Source organism: Sebastes fasciatus, chromosome 21 (assembly GCF_043250625.1).
Source record: "Sebastes fasciatus isolate fSebFas1 chromosome 21, fSebFas1.pri, whole genome shotgun sequence".
Taxonomy (NCBI): Eukaryota; Metazoa; Chordata; class Actinopteri; order Perciformes; family Sebastidae; genus Sebastes; species Sebastes fasciatus.
In genome coordinates this window covers 3034881-3055683 of record NC_133815.1, presented here as the reverse complement: position 1 = coordinate 3055683, position 20803 = coordinate 3034881, and the positions used below count along the sequence as shown (strand labels likewise).

Below are 20803 nucleotides of genomic sequence, written 5' to 3'. Positions count from 1 at the left end.
CCTGAGTTGTGTTAATGTGTTAAAGAAATTAGTGGCGTTAAAACAAATCTGCATTAACACGTTATTATCACATTATCTTTGACAGGCCTAATGCTAATACTTCTGTTCTTTTGCTTGAGTAACATTTTGAATGCAGGACTTTTACTTGTGATAGGATACAGTTTTTACACTGTGGCATTACCTTTACTTAAAGGTACAATATTTAGTACTTGCAGTATTGCAGTCCAAATTGAAAACATTGGACGCTCCTCTGGTGTGACTGATAGCAGTTAGCGTGTGTTAGCATCACTGCGTTAACCAGCTGTGTGTCTCAAATACTCGCTGCCTTAATAACCAGCTGCAGACGGACCACAGAGGGATGTGCCGAAACGTTTCAAGTCAGGTAGAATCTAATATTACATTATCCACTGTTTTGTTAGCATGCTTCCATGGCTGCAGAAAGCTGTGTTTGTACGACAATGTGTTTCATATGTGGCAGCGGGGTGTCGAAACGGACCAGATCACACCGGCCAAAACAAAAAACAGACGCTCCGGACCGAAATGTAAATTTCAAAGAAGAACATACTGGCTGTAGCGTTGTTGCTGGAGATGTGAGTGTTTCAATTCTGCATGTTTCTTTAATCTCTGATGACATATTATGGTCATTTTATGATTTATTACAGTAAATATATTACATATCGGTCCTTTAAGTAAAAGATCTGAGTACTTCTTCCACCACTGTGCTCTGCTAAACAATTTAAAAGTCTCTTTTTATTGTTGTGCAGATGGTAACTATAAGTACAATTTGACCCCATGTGAATCACATAATTATGTATTCTGTTGCCTGGCTGGTTGACATAAGGAAATAGTTCTCGTTAAACTTCATCTGAAACAGGACAGATGTTTTTACTCTAACTTTGAGGGCCGTGTAACAAAGGCTCGTTAAATTCTTTATCCTTGTTTTAAAGAGTTGGAGAAAGTTATTTATGCTTTCGTTACCCTCGTATTGACCACTTTAATTCCTTGTTTTCTTGCATAAGCTCGCACTCATCTCCAGCGGTTCAAAACGCTAAAGACACTTTAAAAGTAGAACAAAAGGATACAGATCACACATCCCGCATTTGGCCATCCTTTAACAGGCTCCCATTAGATTTTAGAATTGATTTTAAGATCTCGCTTTTTACTTCAGTTGAAAGGTTTTTTGCTTCTGTCTAGTCCCGTCTGAGCTTGAATGTCTTTATTCACCATTCACTTAAGATACGGTAATGGAGTTTTATAGTTATTGTTATTACATAAAATACAGATTTAAAAACAATTTAAACAATGTTGAAGCTTATACTACACTCACTGTCTACTTGGCTTCCTTTTTTTCCAGAAAACATGCTACTAATACACCCTGTCTTTATCTCTTCTTTACTCGTTGGACGCTCCATTATATCATAAGCATGCCTAACTTCCCTCTCATCTGTTGTCTCCCTGAGTGATGAAACAAACTAAATAACAGCAGGAATCTTTTGGGATAGCAATGTGCTCAACGCTGCTGGTTTATTTTGCATTAGAATACGAAGATGTTTGCATGTTTTCTCTTTGTCTGTATATATTTTTAACAGTCTTGATGGTGACGATGTACCCCATCCTCTGCTTGCTCCAATAGCTGCTGCACTGCTCTTTCTAATCAGGTTACTTATAACAAGTTCAGCTGGCTTCCAAGAAGTCAGTCTTTACAAGGAAATCTCTCATCATTCAATTAAAGACTTCCACTTCACGACAGCCCAATAACGTGATAACTGCTGTCGACTTTCACGGCCAGAGGACGACTGTAAAACAGAAACCAAGGACGTTTCAGCTCTCTACACGGGAACAAAAACTCAACAGTCGCCACTCAAACACAATGGCTGGCGAACGCAGGAGAGAAGACTCAGAGTGAATTTGGCCGAGCGTGGAGAAAAATCAAGGCCAACATTTGATTAAGAAAAAAATGTAAATAAAAAGCTAAAATGTGACTTCTTGGATGAATTATTCACCTTCGACCATGAACAAAAATCATTCAAATAAAGAAGTTGTTGCAGTCAAATGGAATAGATTTTACATTTCCACCAAATGTGTTTTTGGAGGGCTGATCCCCAGTTAATGATAATCTTCCCCAGTTGTTTCGTGGTTTCGAGGTTTTCAAAGATTTCGTCCAGAAGCCTCTGATCTGGTCTCTTAACGACTACCTATGCTGATCAAACAGGTTTCAGCCATGTGTCCTGTAGTGTGTGGGAGTCACCGACAGGCTCTCCGACAAGCACCCTCAATAGCCAATTAGAACAAAGCCTGCTGCTACATACTAGAAGTGCAGCAGGTTATTTAATTGACTCGTAACGTTTCTTGCCAAGATAAATGCAAATACTGATCCATTCATCAATTATTCACGCCGGCTGATCACACGCACACACTCGCAAACAATAGCAGGTGTCCTTGCTCAGGACCGGCAAACTGCAATGTTCCACACCTCCAGTTCATTTCGCAAAATCAACAGGCCTTGCGATGGCTTCATCCAGATTGTTTCTTTATCTTTGTGCATATCAGTGTACACACAATAAGCAGATAGTCGGAAGTACTGCAGGGTAAAGCGAGATTATGTGAGATCTCAGGTTCTGAGGCTGGCAACGGCTCAGTAACTGTTCAATATGTGTTGCTTGCCAAAACACGCAGTGTGTGGGTTTAAACAAATAAAAAGAGGCAGAAAAAAATCTGTGAAAAACATTACAGTTGTGTCTTCCACGAATCGAAATAGGAAAATGTTGTCTAGCGTGTCCGCGGCTCATCTCTATGACTGATGTGTGCACACAAAAAAAGAAAGATGCAAATACACATCCTGTGCGTAAAACTACAGCATAGCAAAGGGCAGAAACCACATTAGAGCTAAGTGATATATTTAGTCAGTTACCTGTGTGCTGAAAAGCAGTCTACCAAAGAGCGACCGGGACTCCTCCAAGCCTCCCTCCAAATACACAGCACCTGAAGAAACAAGAATTAATGAGGACAAAATCAATACATTTCATCAGGAAGTGTGTGCTGGATATTGTGCAGGAGGATACGTCCTATAACATGCAGGCAAATTTAAGGTGACTGTGAAAAGGCAGTACATTGCACCAGTGCATTGCTGGTGTGAAACATTTCTAGCAATTCTGTAGCAATTTCAGACCGCTCTCGTAATGGAAAAACTTAAAATTAATTGAACTCGGCAATGAGTTATAATTGCTTTATTAAAAGTAGGAGTGCATTTTTATTGCTTTTTGGCGGTGAAAATGACCTCGGGGTTCCGGTGCAGATCCACCTCCCCCTTGTCAGAGCACAAGAGGACGAGGAGGAGGAGGAGGAGGAGAGGAAGGGGATGGTTGCATCACCACATTGAGATAGAACAGGCCAAGGTCACACAAACATCAAACATGTAGCAAGCTGAGTCTGTGTCACATGCTTAGGTATGAATAGGCCTGACGAACACACACACAAGCCCACATACAGACCTATGGACTTCATGATCAAACCCTTTTATGGACGGTGTGGAAAAAAGTATAATGTCCTCTTTGTCACTCGCCTACATACTCGGGCGTGACTTATCTGTGCAGATGTCCGCACAACAAACAGAATGTGGTGAATCCAACAAGTCGTGAGGGGAAAAAAAACACAAACACATGTGCATACGCCCACACACACACACACACACACACAAACACACACAAAAGTCAAGGGACAAAGAGAGAAATTCAATACAGGATTGGTCCCAAATTGCAGAGAGCTGCTGTCACAGCAAGCAAAGAATAAGACAAGTATCCCAAATGTCTCTCTCTGTGGGAATGATATGCAGCGTCTCCAGCTCATTCAGTTGCAATAGGCAGCTCCTTTGCACAAGTCAACTCTCCTTTTGTGTGTTTTGTTGTTTTTCTCTCTCTTCTACTGTTTCTACTAAAATCAGCGGAACTATCATGGTGCCTTTAAGCTGCGTACAACTTCGAACCATCACACTTAGGGTGGCTCATTCAATTTAGAAAGCAATAACCACCTGGCAAATTGGGTATACAATCGTGCAGAGGTTTTTATGATGTGCATAAATGAGCCAGTGGAAATGGGGCGCGGTGCGGTTGCAAGTCTAAATGCGCAAACTGCTTTCATGGACGACATCAAAAACATATGAGGGATTCATCATCTGGGGAGGGAAACTGCTTTCAGATGGCTAACAGGCCATTTACACACACACACGCACGCACACACACACACAAACAAACAGCGAAGATGCAGCCTACATAACCGAAACCATAAAGAAATACAAACAAACCACCTAGCACCAAGACAAACACAAATGCACACCCACTCTATCTGCCTTGCATGCCCTTTACTTCTAAACAGAGTGGGAAATTACTACCAGCCATTGCCCAAATGTTCGTAAAATTTGATTAAGCCTGACAACTTTGTCTCGCCCTAGTAGCTACTTTGGCAAGTAACAGGCTCTCATTCATGTGGAGGACCTTTACTAATGTACAAATCCAGTTGAGTGGTAAAATAATGAACGTGGCTGGTGAATTTGGAACGCACCAGCACCATGCACACTAATATTTCACTATTATTCAGAATATGACAATATTGTGAATTTGATACGGGTCATGTAAACGGCGTATTCTGTTTGGATATTCTGAATTATTACTGTCAATGACCAGCTCTGTGTGTTGTACACATGAATGTATAAGGAGAACTGGATACAGCGATGGAGGCGGGGACCCGTTCATTCCTATGAAAGTTGCTCAGTGGCGCATGAAGCAAAGAAAGCTCGACTTTCGAGTGATAAAAGTACCCGGATCATCCGGCGATCTTCCGCATCTATGGGGCCCATAGAGCAGGTGCAGTAGCATTTCCTTTAACTCCACCTCACATGAATAGAGGAAGGACAATAATACTGTAATAGGCCATTAGTGCATTTAAAATTTTAGGACCTAATCATTGAAATAAGGACTATGCGTTCGTACTGGGAAGTTGATTTGCAGACTTCTCTGATCTTTTTTTGTCCGACATTTTTCAGACTTTTATTTCAGACTTTTTTTTGTCCGACATTTTTCAGATCTTTTTTTCGGACATTTTTTTCAGATCTTTTTTTCGGAAATTTTTTCCAGACATTTTTCAGATATTTTTTTTCAGACTTTTTTTTCCAGACATTTTTCGGAAATTTTTTGTCCGACATTTTTCAGATATTTTTTTCAGACTTTTTTTTTAGACATTTTTCAGATATTTTTTAAATATTTTTTTTCAGACATCTTTTGTCTGACATTTTTTTCAGATCCTTTTTACAGATATTTTTTTTTCAGACTTTTTTTTCAGATCTTTTTTGTCTGACATTTTTCGGACATTTTTTGTCCGACATTTTTCAGAGATTTTTTTTCAGACTTTTTTTTCAGACATTTTTTTTCAGACATTTTTTTCAGACATTTTTTTTTCAGACATTTTTCAGATATTTTGTTCCAGACTTTTTTTTCAGACTTTTTTCAGATATTTTTTTCAGACATTTTTCCGGGGGTTTTTTTCAGACTTTTTTTCCCGATATTTTTCAGACCCTTTTTTTCAGACTTTTTTCGTCCGACATTTGTCAGACATTTTTTTCAGATATTTTTTTTTTCAGACTTTTTTTTTAGATATTTTTCAGACATTTTTTTCAGATATTTTTTTTTCAGACATTTTACAGATATTTTTTTTCAAACTTTTTTTTCCAGACTTTTTTTTTCAGACATTTTTCAAATATTTTTTTTCAGATGTCTTTTGTCCGACATTTTTCAGATATTTTTTTTCGGACATTTTTTTCGGACATTTTTCAGATACTTTTTTTTCAGACATTTTTCACATATTTTTTTTTCAGACATTTTTCAGAGATTTTTTTTTCAGACTTTTTTTTCAGACATTTTTCAGATACTTTTTTCTCAGACATTTTTCAGAGATTTTTTTTCAGACTTTTTTTTCAGAGATTTTTTTTCAGACTTTTTTTGTCCGACATCTTTCAGATATTTTTTTCACTTTTTTTTTTAGACATTTTTCAGATATTTTTTTTCAGACTTTTTTTCCAATATTTTTCAGATCCTTTTTTCAGACTCTTTTTTCAGACATTTTTCAGATCTTTTTCAAATCTTTTTTTTCAGATTTCTTTTGTCCGACATTTTTCAGATCTTTTTTTTCGGACATTTTTTTCAGATATATTTTTTTTCAGACTTTATTTTTTAGACATTTTTCAGATATTTTTTTTCAGACTTTTTTTTCAGATATTTTTTTTTAGACTTTTTTTTCAGATATTTTTTTTTTCACTTTTTTTTTTAGACATTTTTCAGATCCTTTTTTTCAGACTTTTTTCAGAGATTTTTTTTTCAGACTTTTTTTTCAGACATTTTTCAAATCTTTTTTTTCAGATGTCTTTTGTCCGACATTTTTCCGATATTTTTTTTCGGACTTTTTTTTCGGACATTTTTCAGGTACTTTTTTTTAAGACATTTTTCACATATTTTTTTTTCAGACATTTTTCACATATTTTTTTCCAGACTTTTTTTTCCAGACATTTTTCGGAAATTTTTTGTCCGACATTTTTCAGATATTTTTTTCAGACTTTTTTTTTAGACATTTTTCAGATATTTTTTAAATATTTTTTTTCAGACATCTTTTGTCTGACATTTTTTTCAGATCCTTTTTACAGATATTTTTTTTTCAGACTTTTTTTTCAGATCTTTTTTGTCTGACATTTTTCCGATATTTTTTTTCCGACTTTTTTTTTCCGATATTTTTTTTTTAGACTTTTTTTTTAGACATTTTTCAGATATTTTTTTTCAGACATTTTTCAGATATTTTTTTTCGGACTTTTTTTTCAGATATTTTTTTTTAGACATTTTTCAGATATTTTTTTCAGATCCTTTTTTTCAGACTTTTTTCGTCCGACATTTGTCAGACATTTTTTTCAGATATTTTTTTTTTCAGACTTTTTTTTTAGATATTTTTCAGACATTTTTTTCAGATATTTTTTTTTCAGACATTTTACAGATATTTTTTTTCAAACTTTTTTTTCCAGAATTTTTTTTTCAGACATTTTTCAAATATTTTTTTTCAGATGTCTTTTGTCCGACATTTTTCAGACTTTTATTTCAGACTTTTTTTTGTCCGACATTTTTCAGATCTTTTTTTCGGACATTTTTTTCAGATCTTTTTTTCGGAAATTTTTTCCAGACATTTTTCAGATAATTTTTTTCAGACTTTTTTTTCCAGACATTTTTCGGACATTTTTTGTCCGACATTTTTCAGATATTTTTTTCAGACTTTTTTTTTAGACATTTTTCAGATATTTTGTTCCAGACTTTTTTTTCAGATATTTTTTTTTCAGACTTTTTTTCAGACATTTTTCCGGGGGTTTTTTTCGGACTTTTTTTTCCGATATTTTTCAGATCCTTTTTTTCAGACTTTTTTCGTCCGACATTTGTCAGACATTTTTTTCAGATATTTTTTTTTTCAGACATTTTACAGATATTTTTTTTCAAACTTTTCTTTCCAGACTTTTTTTTTCAGACATTTTTCAAATATTTTTTTTCAGATGTCTTTTGTCCGACATTTTTCAGATATTTTTTTTCGGACTTTTTTCAGATACTTTTTTTTCAGACATTTTTCACATATTTTTTTTTCAGACTTTTTTTTCAGACATTTTTCCGGGGGTTTTTTTCAGACTTTTTTCCCCGATATTTTTCAGATCCTTTCTTTCAGACTTTTTTCGTCCGACATTTGTCAGACATTTTTTTCAGATATTTTTTTTTTCAGACTTTTTTTTTAGATATTTTTCAGACATTTTTTTCAGATATTTTTTTTTTCAGACATTTTACAGATATTTTTTTTCAAACTTTTTTTTCCAGACTTTTTTTTTCAGACATTTTTCAAATATTTTTTTTCAGATGTCTTTTGTCCGACATTTTTCAGATATTTTTTTTCGGACTTTTTTTTCAGATACTTTTTTTTCAGATATTTTTTTTTCAGACATTTTTCACATATTTTTTTCCAGACTTTTTTTTCAGACTTTTTTTTCATATGTCTTTTGTCCGACATTTTTCAGATATTTTTTTTCGGACATTTTTTTCAGATATTTTTTTTTTCAGACATTTTTCACATATTTTTTCAAGACTTTTTTTTCAGACATTTTTCAGAGATTTTTTTTCAGACTTTTTTTTCAGACATTTTTTTTCAGACATTTTTTTCAGAGATTTTTCAGATATTTTGTTCCAGACTTTTTTTTCAGATATTTTTTTCAGACTTTTTTTTCAGACATTTTTCCGGGGGTTTTTTTCAGACTTTTTTTCCCGATATTTTTCAGACCCTTTTTTTCAGACTTTTTTCGTCCGACATTTGTCAGACATTTTTTTCAGATATTTTTTTTTTCAGACTTTTTTTTTAGATATTTTTCAGACATTTTTTTCAGATATTTTTTTTTCAGACATTTTACAGATATTTTTTTTCAAACTTTTTTTTCCAGACTTTTTTTTTCAGACATTTTTCAAATATTTTTTTTCAGATGTCTTTTGTCCGACATTTTTCAGATATTTTTTTTCGGACATTTTTTTCGGACATTTTTCAGATACTTTTTTTTCAGACATTTTTCAGAGATTTTTTTTTCAGACTTTTTTTTCAGACATTTTTCAGATACTTTTTTCTCAGACATTTTTCAGAGATTTTTTTTCAGACTTTTTTTTCAGAGATTTTTTTTCAGACTTTTTTTGTCCGACATCTTTCAGATATTTTTTTCACTTTTTTTTTTAGACATTTTTCAGATATTTTTTTTCAGACTTTTTTTCCAATATTTTTCAGATCCTTTTTTCAGACTCTTTTTTCAGACATTTTTCAGATCTTTTTCAAATCTTTTTTTTCAGATTTCTTTTGTCCGACATTTTTCAGATCTTTTTTTTCGGACATTTTTTTCAGATATATTTTTTTTCAGACTTTATTTTTTAGACATTTTTCAGATATTTTTTTTCAGACTTTTTTTTCAGATATTTTTTTTTAGACTTTTTTTTCAGATATTTTTTTTTTCACTTTTTTTTTTAGACATTTTTCAGATCCTTTTTTTCAGACTTTTTTCAGAGATTTTTTTTTCAGACTTTTTTTTCAGACATTTTTCAAATCTTTTTTTTCAGATGTCTTTTGTCCGACATTTTTCCGATATTTTTTTTCGGACTTTTTTTTCGGACATTTTTCAGGTACTTTTTTTTAAGACATTTTTCACATATTTTTTTTTCAGACATTTTTCACATATTTTTTTCCAGACTTTTTTTTCAGACATTTTTTTTTCAGACTTTTTTTTCAGACATTTTTCAAATCTTTTTTTTCAGATGTCTTTTGTCCGACATTTTTATTTTTTTTTAGACTTTTTTTTCAGACATTTTTCAGATACTTTTTTCTCAGACATTTCAGATATTTTTTTTTCAGACTTTTTTTTTTAGACATTTTTCAGATATTTTTTTTCAGACTTTTTGTCCGACATCTTTCAGATATTTTTTTCAGACTTTTTTTTTAATCATTTTTCAGATATTTTTTTTCAGACTTTTTTTCCAATATTTTTCAGATCCTTTTTTCAGACTCTTTTTTCAGACATTTTTCAGATCTTTTTCAAATCTTTTTTTTCAGATTTCTTTTGTCCGACATTTTTCAGATCTTTTTTTTCGGACATTTTTTTCAGATATATTTTTTTTCAGACTTTATTTTTTAGACATTTTTCAGATATTTTTTTTCAGACTTTTTTTTCAGATCTTTTTTTTTAGACATTTTTTTCAGATATTTTTTTTTCCACTTTTTTTTTTAGACATTTTTCAGATCCTTTTTTTCAGACTTTTTTCGTCCGACATTTTTCAGATATTTTTTTTCAGACATTTTTCATATCTGTTTTTTTCAGACATTTTTCAGATATTTTTTTTCAGACTTTTTTTGTCCGACATTTTTCCAGACTTTTTTTTCAGACATTTTTCAGATATTTTTTTTCAGACTTTTTTTTCCAGACATTTTTCAGATATTTTTTTTCAGATCTTTTTCCCCAATGTAAGTCTTTCTGGTCCCATTGGCATCATGTGATGGACACGGATGATGTAGTACCACCGTTTGGCCACTATGTAAAGTTTGTTTCAAAGCCTGGCGCTCTTCTTGGGGACTTGGTTTTAATTGGGGTTTTTACGGCAGTTTGCGACACCCTCTTATGTGTTCACATGGATGTATAAAGAGAACTGGATACAGCTTTGGAAGCGGGTACCTGTTCATTCCTATGAAATTAGCTCAGTGGCGCATAAAGCAAAAAAAGCTTGACTTCCGAGTATAAAATTACCCGGATCATCCGGCGATCTTCCGCATCCATTATGCCCATAGAGCAGGCGTCGTAGCGTTTCCTTTTCTCAAGATAAAAGGCAAAAACTGGAATATTTTGTGCAACGCAGTCATTGTTGTTTTTAGACAGAAGAGTAATTTCCTGCAATGCTTATGACCATCCAAAAACAGAACGCAATACGTCTATAAATCAATAACTATAAATCTAAACGCTTCTTAAAGTCCACACACACAGACCACAGCCACCGACCCCTTGCAGATGTGTATCAGTTAGCAAGTAATCTTGGCTTGTCGGTGCGAGCGTCTCTCGGAGGCTGACCGCAGGAGGCTCTGGAGAGAGGGTAGCGGTTCTTCGCAGGATGTTTTCCACCCAACATCAGCTCTGAGATTTGTGGTTTTACCATAATGTGGACCTCAGTTCTAGGCGCTGCTACGTAGCAGATGTTCCCTCTGGAGACCAGCTGTGGGAGGATAAGAACTCCCTCCTAGGACCGAGTTTTGAACGTCTTTCAACCATCTCTCATAATGCATTCATGTGTGTGAACACTGACGATAGGGGGTGTGGGTGGGGCCGGGAGGCAGTTTTCTTCATGTTTTGATGACACAGCAGATTTGGAGAGTTCCCCCAAATGGAGGCCTCAAAGTTGTTGAAACTCAAAGTTTTTTCTTCTTATTAGATTTTCAAAACTTCTTCCAAGAGGAAGAAGAAGGTGGGGGGTAAGCAGGGAGGAAGGGAGAAACCAGGAGAGCCTCAAGGGATTTAAAAAGGTATTAAAAATCTCAAAGCAACACCTTTGGTGTCAATCAAAGGGCCTGTGGATGAAGAAACCAAGATATGCAGTTCATTCTAGCGAGAACACTCTTGACAAGGCGGCTGTCCGTGCAAAAAGTGTGCCCCAAAGCGATCCAATCAATCGCACAACTTGCCGCAATCATTAAACGGAGATCTGTGCTTCACAGTCCACCCCATCAGCCTGCAAAGTTGCAGCTGACGCTCTGAATACACACACACACACTCACACACTCAGCACCACAAAGACGCCCAGCCAACTCCACTGGCAATTATATGCTAGCATCTCTCCGCAGCTCATCTTGCAGTAACATCATGCCCTGGCCAAATCACTCTGCAGTCTCAGAGCTGCGGCACATTCAACCCACTGAGTCGTCGACCCTGCCAGGGAAGCCGGCGCACAATGGAGGCGGCCTACGAGTGAGGTGAACCTGCCTAGAATATGCACATGAAGAATCACTGACACTGCGGCGGGGACACTGGATTTGAGCGTGCACTGGATGCCCTTATGCTTTATTTAATGTATTTAGTTTTAGCCTACAATTTGAAATAACCAACTTAAAAAAATAACTTAGTATTTGAGAAATTTAAAGTTCAGTGCACTTATACAGTACAATCCATTCAAGGTATTTAATACTTTGATAAAAGGTCACCTTCACACAGCTATTTGCAATCTTTGCCTTGGAGATCTGTTAGGCACGGAGCTTAAAGGGGACCTATTATGCTTTTGTGCTTTTTTTCCTTTCCTTTAGTGTGTTATATATTTTTTGTGCAAAATAAATATTTGTGTGTAAAAGATCTGCAAAGTTACAAAACCCAAAGTCCACACCAACAGGAGTTACTCTCCCCCACAGAAACACTGCTCATGAACTTCCTGAAACGCCTTGTTGAAGTCCGGCCTCCAGGAAGAGCGCCGGTCGACCATCCCAACTTTTGTAGTGGTCAAACGGCGGTACTGCAACTTCATACATTGGGCCCAAAAATACTTTTTCCCATAGACTTACATTGGGAAAGAGACGTCTGTAACTCAGCGGATAATTTTTTTTTTTAGGTGAATCAACTTCCCAGTAAAAACACTCTAATAGTCCTTATTTAAAAAGCTAAGTTTTTAAAGTTGTAAAATGCACTAATAGCCAAATCCAGAGTTATTTCCCTTCCTCTGTTCATGTGAATGAGACCCAGAACGAGGCTGGAGCGCCAGGCCGTGATGACGGCGTGACGTTGGGACCCCGTGACCGAGTCATGTGACCGAGCGGACGCTACTGCGCATGTTCCATGTGCCCAAGATCCGGGTACTTTTCCAGACGGAAGTCGAGCCATTTAGGCTTCATGCGCCACTGAGCAACTCTCATAGGAATGAACGAGGCCCCGCCTCCAACGCTTTTTTCCCGTAACGTAATGATGTCACCAAGTAACACATTTGCATGACGGCTAGTTTAACACGCCCTCAAACAAAGCTAGTTAGAATGGAGCTGGAGCGGAGCCCATAGAGTTTGGTTCAGTTGACCAATCACAACAGAGTGGGCCAGCTGACCAATCGGAGCAGACTGGGCTTTTCGAGAAGGCGGGGCAGGAGCTCAGGGTGAAGGGTGAAAAGAGGTGCTGCAGCACAGTCGGTATGAGAACATTAAAGCATGCAAACATGTTCTAGTAGCATGCAGCCCAACCCTAAACTGATGGATGAGAAAGTTCACCGTGCAAACTTGATACAGGTCAGAGAGAACACAGTGTACAAACTCTAACCAAGTTTTCCTCCGGTACCAGTGCAGAGGATATCAGTCATGGCCAGAGAAGGCCAGCCACTAATGAATCTCCACATCTGTCAGAAGTCTAATGCAGACAGCCATACCGACTGTACAGTGTTATGTTTAGGAATAGAATTCCAATGTCTGTGGGCTTTCAGTGACCAATAAAAACCCAGAGTCAGGGGCATATGAAACACCAGCGGCTGACAGTCACATTAATAACCTAGAATGAATTATTCAAAAACGCTCAGGCTCTAATCCATCAAATAATATATTAAGCCGCTCCCTCTCAGCTCGATGGGGGCTGAAGCGGCAGACGGACACAGAAAGCAACACATTAAAAGGCAAAAAAATAAAAAATAAACGAAAAACCAAAACATGAAAATAGAATTTTTCACCACAGCAGCGACAAAGGCAGGCTGAGTGCATTGTAACATCAAACATCTTGCTTTTCAAAAAGTGAGGCTCGGAGCAAGGGGAGGGGGGGTGAGACGGAGAAACAAAAAAAAAAGAGGGCGCGCACGAGAAACCAACTCCACCATTTCTACTATTGCGGCAATTAACAAAGGGAGCAGTACTCGCTCAATGAATACACCGGCTGCATTGTGTATGAATCTGATATTCAGCAAGTGAGAGATAATCCTTTCTCTCCATTCTTTTAATAGGAAGAGCTTAGAGAGGGCCCTCACAAAGGTTCACCATCTGTATCCCCCATGGCTGCTGGCAGCGTATAATCCACAGATCAACTGTACAAGGAAATTAGGGCCATAAAAACAGAGTGGGGCCTCTTTTCTTCTTCTCTCAATTCTTTTCAAACAGTTTCGGTAGGAAGGAAGCGACGTGGCTTATCAGTGAAGAGGACCTGAGAGGCAAACGGGAGGGCAACAGGCGTGCAGAGTTTCTATGAATAAGCAGAGGGAGAAAGTGGTTTCTAAAGACGAAGAGGTAAAGTGGGCAAGAGCAAAAGTACAGAGGGAGAGGGTGAGAGAGGGAGAGAGGGAGAGGGGGGGAGGGAGTGGTACAGAATGGGAGGTGCGCAGGCCAAAAGAGCCCAAATGAGAATGGCTCACTCCGGCAGAAGTTAATGACAGGGGATCAGAAAAGCAAGATTTCCATTCAACACTTTGAATTATTCAGGGTTGCAGGGCACCCATTTGCATTGCAGATGCCTTTGCTTTCCATTCCTCTCTACCGCTCTCCCTCCATTCTTCCTCTCTCTCTCCCTCTCTGCCTTTCTTTCTCTCTCTCTGTCTCGAGCAGGAGAATGGCCCTGCCTCGGGGTTAGGAGATAGACACATTCTCGGCTCCGCGGAGGGAAAGCTTTGCCCATGCAAAGCAGGAGATTATCTGCCATTTCCAACAAAGACCAGGTTCAATGGTCACCGTGGCAAAGAAACAAATAAAACAAAGGTCAGAAAACATGCATAGTAAGCCGTTAAAGCTATCTGCCAGGGCCTTGGAAATATTATGAGCATGTCATATTCCATCACAGCTTTCAGTGCACGGAAAGAGGCCCATTTCAATTCTACGCATGTGCACGCTGGAGGGAAAAGGTGTGTTGAAATAGAAAAAAAAAAATCCAAAAAAGATGGTACCTTCAGACAACAAGGCAGCATGTCTGTTGATGTGGTGCCTGCTGCTTTTTGGGAAAGTGGTAGTTTGACGTCTCTGTCAGATGGAAAAGAGCGAGCGAGGATGAAAAGACGGCGTTTGTGAGCCCCTCGTACCGCCCCGCGGCACGTGTGAGCGATCCGAGTTTGTCTCGTAAGGAGAAAATGCTCTCTTCGGTGAGAGAGTCGGAGGGGGAGGAAAGGGGGGAGGGAGATGGAGATGACAGAGTGACATGATGACTCATCATCTGCATGGCACATCTTTCACCTAATAACACCCAAACTCTAGATCACAGGGGGGAACAGAGAGAGATGGAGGAACGCAAAGGGACATAAAGAGTAAGTCAGAGACGAGGGAGGGTGGAGACAGATAGACGCTCAACGACAAGGTCTTAAAGGAGGCGTTTGAGCTAAAAAAAAGAAACGGAAATGAAGATGACAAAAGGCAACATCAGACGGCAATGCAAGTGACTTTGTACGTCTCGGATCGGTGTGTATGTGTGCATGTTTTGCCCCTCAGCATGTGTGTCTGCGGTGAGCGTGGGAGGAGGGGTGGGCGATATTTTTGAGTTAGTAATCCAAAACCCATCACCACAGGGTGCTCTCTGACAGCGGTTTCTCTCACAGGTTCCTTTATAACAGCACCCCCTGTTTATTCATCACATTTCATTTTTATTAAGTTGAAATTTGAGATAGAAGACGAGAGAGGGGAAGAAAGAAAGGGGAGGCATCCAGTGTCGTGGCCCCGCCGCCTCGCTCGGGACGTGTGCAGCGATGAGGCGGCGACAGCCACGGGACAGAATAGATTATGACTCCGTCTCTGCCGATAATGAACCCGTAACAAGTACGGGGCCCCGGGGCCGACAGGGGGCCGCGCTGCCAGTCAGCACTTTTTCCCCGCCACTCTTTGCGCACTGCTGTTTTGGTGAAGGGAGGGAGCGAGCAAGATTTCTTTAAAGCCACCCACTTTCTGTATCTTATCATCAGGGGAGCGCGGAGATGGCTGAACTGGTTCAATCAAGATGGTGATAAGATGAGGAAAGCTGCCGACTCTGCAGCTCTCGAGGAGCGAGGCTTAGCTTAGCGCTGCCCATGGGGTGGGATGGAGAGAGGGAGGGACGGGTCCCCGCCAAGAGTTTGTGTGTTTGGTGTGTGCGGTTTTTAAGCGTGGGGTCCTAATCACTGCACAAACTCTATCGCTGAGCTGCGGGCGAGATGAACAGCAAGCCTGTGTATGTGTTTGGTGTGCTCTGGGGATTGCCTGTCCAGCCAGAGGTCAAACCAAACCACACCTCCCGAGATCAATAAAGCTGTGTAATGTTTCCAGCGCCTAATGGGAGATCCACTGCAGCTATTTACACAGCTTAACACACACATACACGCACAACCTGAATTAAACTATTAAAAGATGCCATTTTATTCAAAGCACATGAAGTTAGCAGGTAAATTAAACCCATTTATGCATAGAAGCATTACCAATATATGTGCCGCTGCAAAGTCCACTTCACTAAAGCTATTATTAAACCTCCTAATCTTTGTGTTGTGTTTATAAGAGCGGAGAGACAGCGTTTGTTTTCAGCATATGTAAATCCATCCTTTTAGGAATAGATTTACATATTTAGTTCACTCAAAATGCATTCCTCTTTTTTTGTTCTTCCTGTGCAACCATCATCCCCTGCCTCTATCTGTTGTCTCATGGGAATCTCACCGATAAGAGCCTCAAAGCAGTTGGCCATGGCGTGTCGCAGGTCCGACTCCCGGCACAGATCTGGTCCGTGAGCGTAGAGCATGAAGCGATCTAACTCCAGTTTCTGTAAAAGACAAACACATTCATATCAGTGTGCCGCCACCGACACCTCAGTAATAGCCTCTTGAAAAAGTAATAGCATTTTTTTTTTTTTTGGTATTGCACATTTTCATAGGCTCTCCATGGAAAACAAGAGAGGGAAAAAAAAAAGAAGGGGGCAAAAAACTCGAGGGAAATGAAAAAATATTGCCTGCCCTTGCTGGAAAAGGTTCTACTTCATGGCACTGACAGATGTGCCCATGTGTTGTCCAGCTGTGGCGTGATGCACTAAGCCAGCACAGGAGGAAAATGCTCACACACGTGCATGCACGCACAAAATTACACTGGCAACAGACACACACACACAGAGACATGCTAGATAATCCCAAGATGAATTGTGAAATAGCACAGTGGTGACCTTCATTCTGTCTGAAGAGTTCTTTCACTGGTAAAACACTTTTATTCTCCCTATAAGTACGTATAAAACACAAGTGGGCTTCAAGCTGCACCGCCGACCGACCCTCCACCTCAGTGACGTTAAACATAAAGAACTAATGTTGAATTGATTACACTGGTTACTATGAAGCTACTACTGAGCTTATTAATATGTATTATTATAATAATAATGTCCTATATTTATCTCTGTGGTACTAGTTGACCTCATATCCCTGTAGTATCACATACCTGTATCTAACATACCTCTACCTATCAGTCTGTTATATATGTGCAAATCTATACAAGCACACCTTGATGTACAGTAAACAATATTGTATTGAACACAATACTTGAAGTTAGGGTTGTCAGGATATCAGACTTTCATTACAGGATTATTGTGGCCTAAAAGAATTCATGATAACGATATTCACGAAAAAAAAAAAAAAAAATGCACATGTGGAATTTGCACATTTGTTTACTACCTCATTTAATTTTATTTTAAAGAAAAATTGTAACTTGCACACTTTGCTATTGTATATAGTATGTTATTGTTATTCTATGTTCATATTTTATATTTTCTAAGCTAGTTGTAGTCTGGTGTATTTATAGTGTATTCTAATATATTCTTTATATTGTGTATACTATAGATATTATCTCTAGTGTTGATATGTGTATTTATTGTATATTTAGTGTCTGGATAACCTGCTGCTGTAACACAAGAATTTCCCAATTTGGGATCAATAAAGTTCATTTATTTATCTATCTATCTATAATAATGATCTCAGTCAAATTCATCTTTAACTTTGTTTATGGTGCATTTTGTCTCTTTTTTGGCAAATTAATTAAACACAAAATCAGAGTGTAGGGAGGTGGAGAGAGAGAGAGTCTGTAACCATAACTGTACATACTAAATTATTTAAGAGGTGCTGGATTATTTACATCATATGTGTATTATTAACATGATATCAATATTTATTTTTTTAAATATCACGGTTATCGTCAATACTGGTATATCGCAACAACCCTACTTGCAGTACAAAGTATATTACTGAGCACTATCATTGTACAGTGTATATTCAACAGACTTTATTTTATTCTATGTATGTTATCATTTATGGCTTTCTTTATTGAGTCATGTTTTTTCTAGCAGTACCTCCTCAAATGTAATTTGTTTCCTGATTTATGTGATTTAGCAGTTAGAAAATAAACATAAGACCGCTTCACCTAAGGACAGTAATCTCATACATTTACAAAACTGTTTTAAGACTAAATTACACAATAAAGCCACATAAAGTCTCCATTGTGATCCGCTAAAGGTGGAGCAAGATACCAAGTCTGGCTGCAAATACGACATCCATCCAATCACATAAAAGAAACAACATAAAAGGAGTTCATTTGTGCGTGCGAGGTTTGTCTCTATTGTGGCAGTTTGTGACACTTTAATTTCCCGCTGGGATTAATGAAGTGCTCTATTTATGTTTTTACCCCCCTGCTTTTTAATTCTTCTAGTTTTTAATTACTTTTAATTCTACTGTAATTGTGCTGGATGTTGGGAGTTTTATTGTGATAGAACTTCTGGTGCAGGAACTACTGCTGATGTGGGCCTGTAAAGCCCACTGAGACAGTTTGTCATAACTGGTCTGAACAAATACTGTTTCCTTTTATGACACAACTCTCCTCTAATTGACCCAAAAACTACAACCAAGCTGCTCCTGAACAAGGCAGTGAACTTTTAGTCATGGACAACTCGCGGGTTTGATAAAGTTGTGTGAGAATAAAGAAGAAGTATAAATGCTCAATCTAATAATAATAATAATAATAATAATGAAATGCTTAGTTTACATTGAATGTAAAGAAGGTCTGTGATGTGTGGGATTGTGGGTCAGTCAAACTTTCTGCAACTTTTTCCTTTGAGCCCCGTCAAAAGTAGCCCAACTTTATTTCCCTGGCAGCGCACCACAGACGAGTACCCGGCGAAAACAGTCAGGGTGCTATTTAATTATGGCTGATAACTGTTGGTGGTATCCCACCCCCCGTGATTGCACACACAAATTAAATCACAATTCATAAATACTCCAACTCAGAGGGAACCCGTTCTGACTTTTAAGCCTTCCAAGTGAAGTGGCGGATTGTGCCGTCGCTCGCTGAAGATATTTTTTGAAAGATAATTGCGAGTGTTCTTGAGCAGACGGCTTTAGAGGAGCCTGGTAAACAACTTGGCAACGTCGAACACTGTATCACACTCACTTTACCGCGAGCGGCAAATTGAAACAAGCCAAACTGCTACACAGCACTAATGCAGATCCGGGCGGCTGCATCTTTGTATTCAGCGGGGAGCAACATGAAAGATTGAAGTTTTTAATTGCTTTCTCCACATCACGGGACGATTATTGTTGTGTTCTTTACAAACGTGCCAGTGAGTGCGGCTTGGCTGTACAACGCTGCCAGCGAGAGAGAGAAGGAGGGAAGCAAGGGGGCCTAGCGATAACAGGAACTGGAGAGTGTTTCAGGAAGACTTCTAGGGGCCCACAGGGACCCCAGTCGCACTAGTCTAGTCCTCCAAAACAACAACCTTTTAACTCCAATTACAAACCTGAGGGGCCCAAAAAAAAAACGGTAGGGATGGCAGCAAGACAAAATTACTCTTTTCCCCAGTGCCCCCTTAGAAAGAAGCAAAGTCATAACGGCAAGACAGAAAACAATAACACTGTCTCAAACATGTTCTCCTGTCAGTTCGCAGACCTTTGACCTGAAGGAGGACTTGTTATGAGCTTACCTTGGCTAGCATGGCTAAGTGCTGGTTCTGTACGATGGCTGTTCTGTACGTGGCCAGGCCGCCCTCCTCTAAACCGGGAAAGAGGTAGTACAAGTGGACACTGTGGACAGAGAAGTGAAACACAGAATTAGAGCAGGTGAAGTCACGGGATCTCAGACTTCACGGTTGGTAGGCATTTTTAGTTGGAGAATATTCCATATTTCTAATTTCTTGTCTGAATACATGGATAGCACTCATAAAACAAGAGTGTAATGGTTAGATATTTGTTAAAATGCCTCATCCAGCATTCACCGATTTTTTGTCAAGACCACCTAATTAATTTCCCAGAGATTTCCAGCCTTTCCAGGTCTGTGTTGGAACCCAGAAATGGACGCAGACGCTTCAGTAGTTCCACAGCTGGGTTCCGGGCGAGCAGGTTCCATTTTCATTACGGTTCAGCGTCTCCCTAACCACGGCGTATCATTTGATTTCATTTGAATTAAAACAGCCCATCTAATTCAGTCATTTCTAATCAATGCAAAGAGAGGAAAGCAGGTGGTGTTCGGGTTTTTTCCAAATTCACGAGAGGTCTATTTGTCAGGGTATTGTAATCTTAGTGTGAAAACAAAGCACTTGGAATTAATAAAAAGCACTTTAGTGTAATGAAAAATAATTAGACTAGTTTGCTGGCAAAAGTGTCAGACGCAGAGAGAGGCTAATGGGGCTGCATAGAACTCCTCAGGTACAAAAACACATTGTGTTCGTGCCTCTGTTTATTCATCAGAAGCTCATTCTTTTAAGATAAAGAAAACGGATTTAACAAATGTTGAACCAGTGAACTATTAACTCCGCTGACCGTGCAGTGCATCAAAGGGTCATTAAGTGGACGTATAAACAGGAGCTGTTCCCAGCCGGTAACTCTGAATCTCATCTGTAATCCATTCTTCATGTGCTGCTCCTCACATGTTCTGCAGCAGCGCTTCTTCAACTTTATGGGTAAAACAAATCCCAAAAAACACACAAGTGATGTTTCCTCACCACGCTGCTGTGTTATTAATGCAACTCCAAAGACAACTTCTGGTTCTCCCTTTTCATCATTTATCTTTAATAATCATTGCTAATTTAGTATTATTGTTGGCTGGATGTAACAGAATATAGTAGGCTAAGTTTCACCACTGGACACGGCAAGAAAACATGTTCTTTGTTTAGATTATCAAACGGACAATGAATCATTGATGTTTGTTTCTGGCTGCTAGTGTTAGCCTTAACTAGGGTTAAAAACAACCAGAACAATCCCAATTTGAACTAGAAACCCAAATCTCAGCGCTATAAGTAGTAAAAATAAAT

General features: G+C 38.2%; 1 protein-coding gene across 2 annotated transcripts in view; it reads right to left on the bottom strand.

Annotated features, from left to right (window-relative positions):
* The window catches only part of drosha (drosha ribonuclease III), a 112122-nt gene that overhangs the window by 41179 nt on the left and 50140 nt on the right, over positions 1 to 20803 (bottom strand). For both annotated transcript variants that reach the window (XM_074622200.1, XM_074622201.1), the window contains exons 21-23: positions 19478 to 19577; positions 16189 to 16291; positions 2912 to 2982 (exon numbers count right to left, since the gene is read on the bottom strand). In XM_074622200.1, coding sequence (XP_074478301.1) covers positions 2912 to 2982; positions 16189 to 16291; positions 19478 to 19577 — 274 coding nt within the window. The remainder of the gene's footprint in view (positions 1 to 2911; positions 2983 to 16188; positions 16292 to 19477; positions 19578 to 20803) is intronic.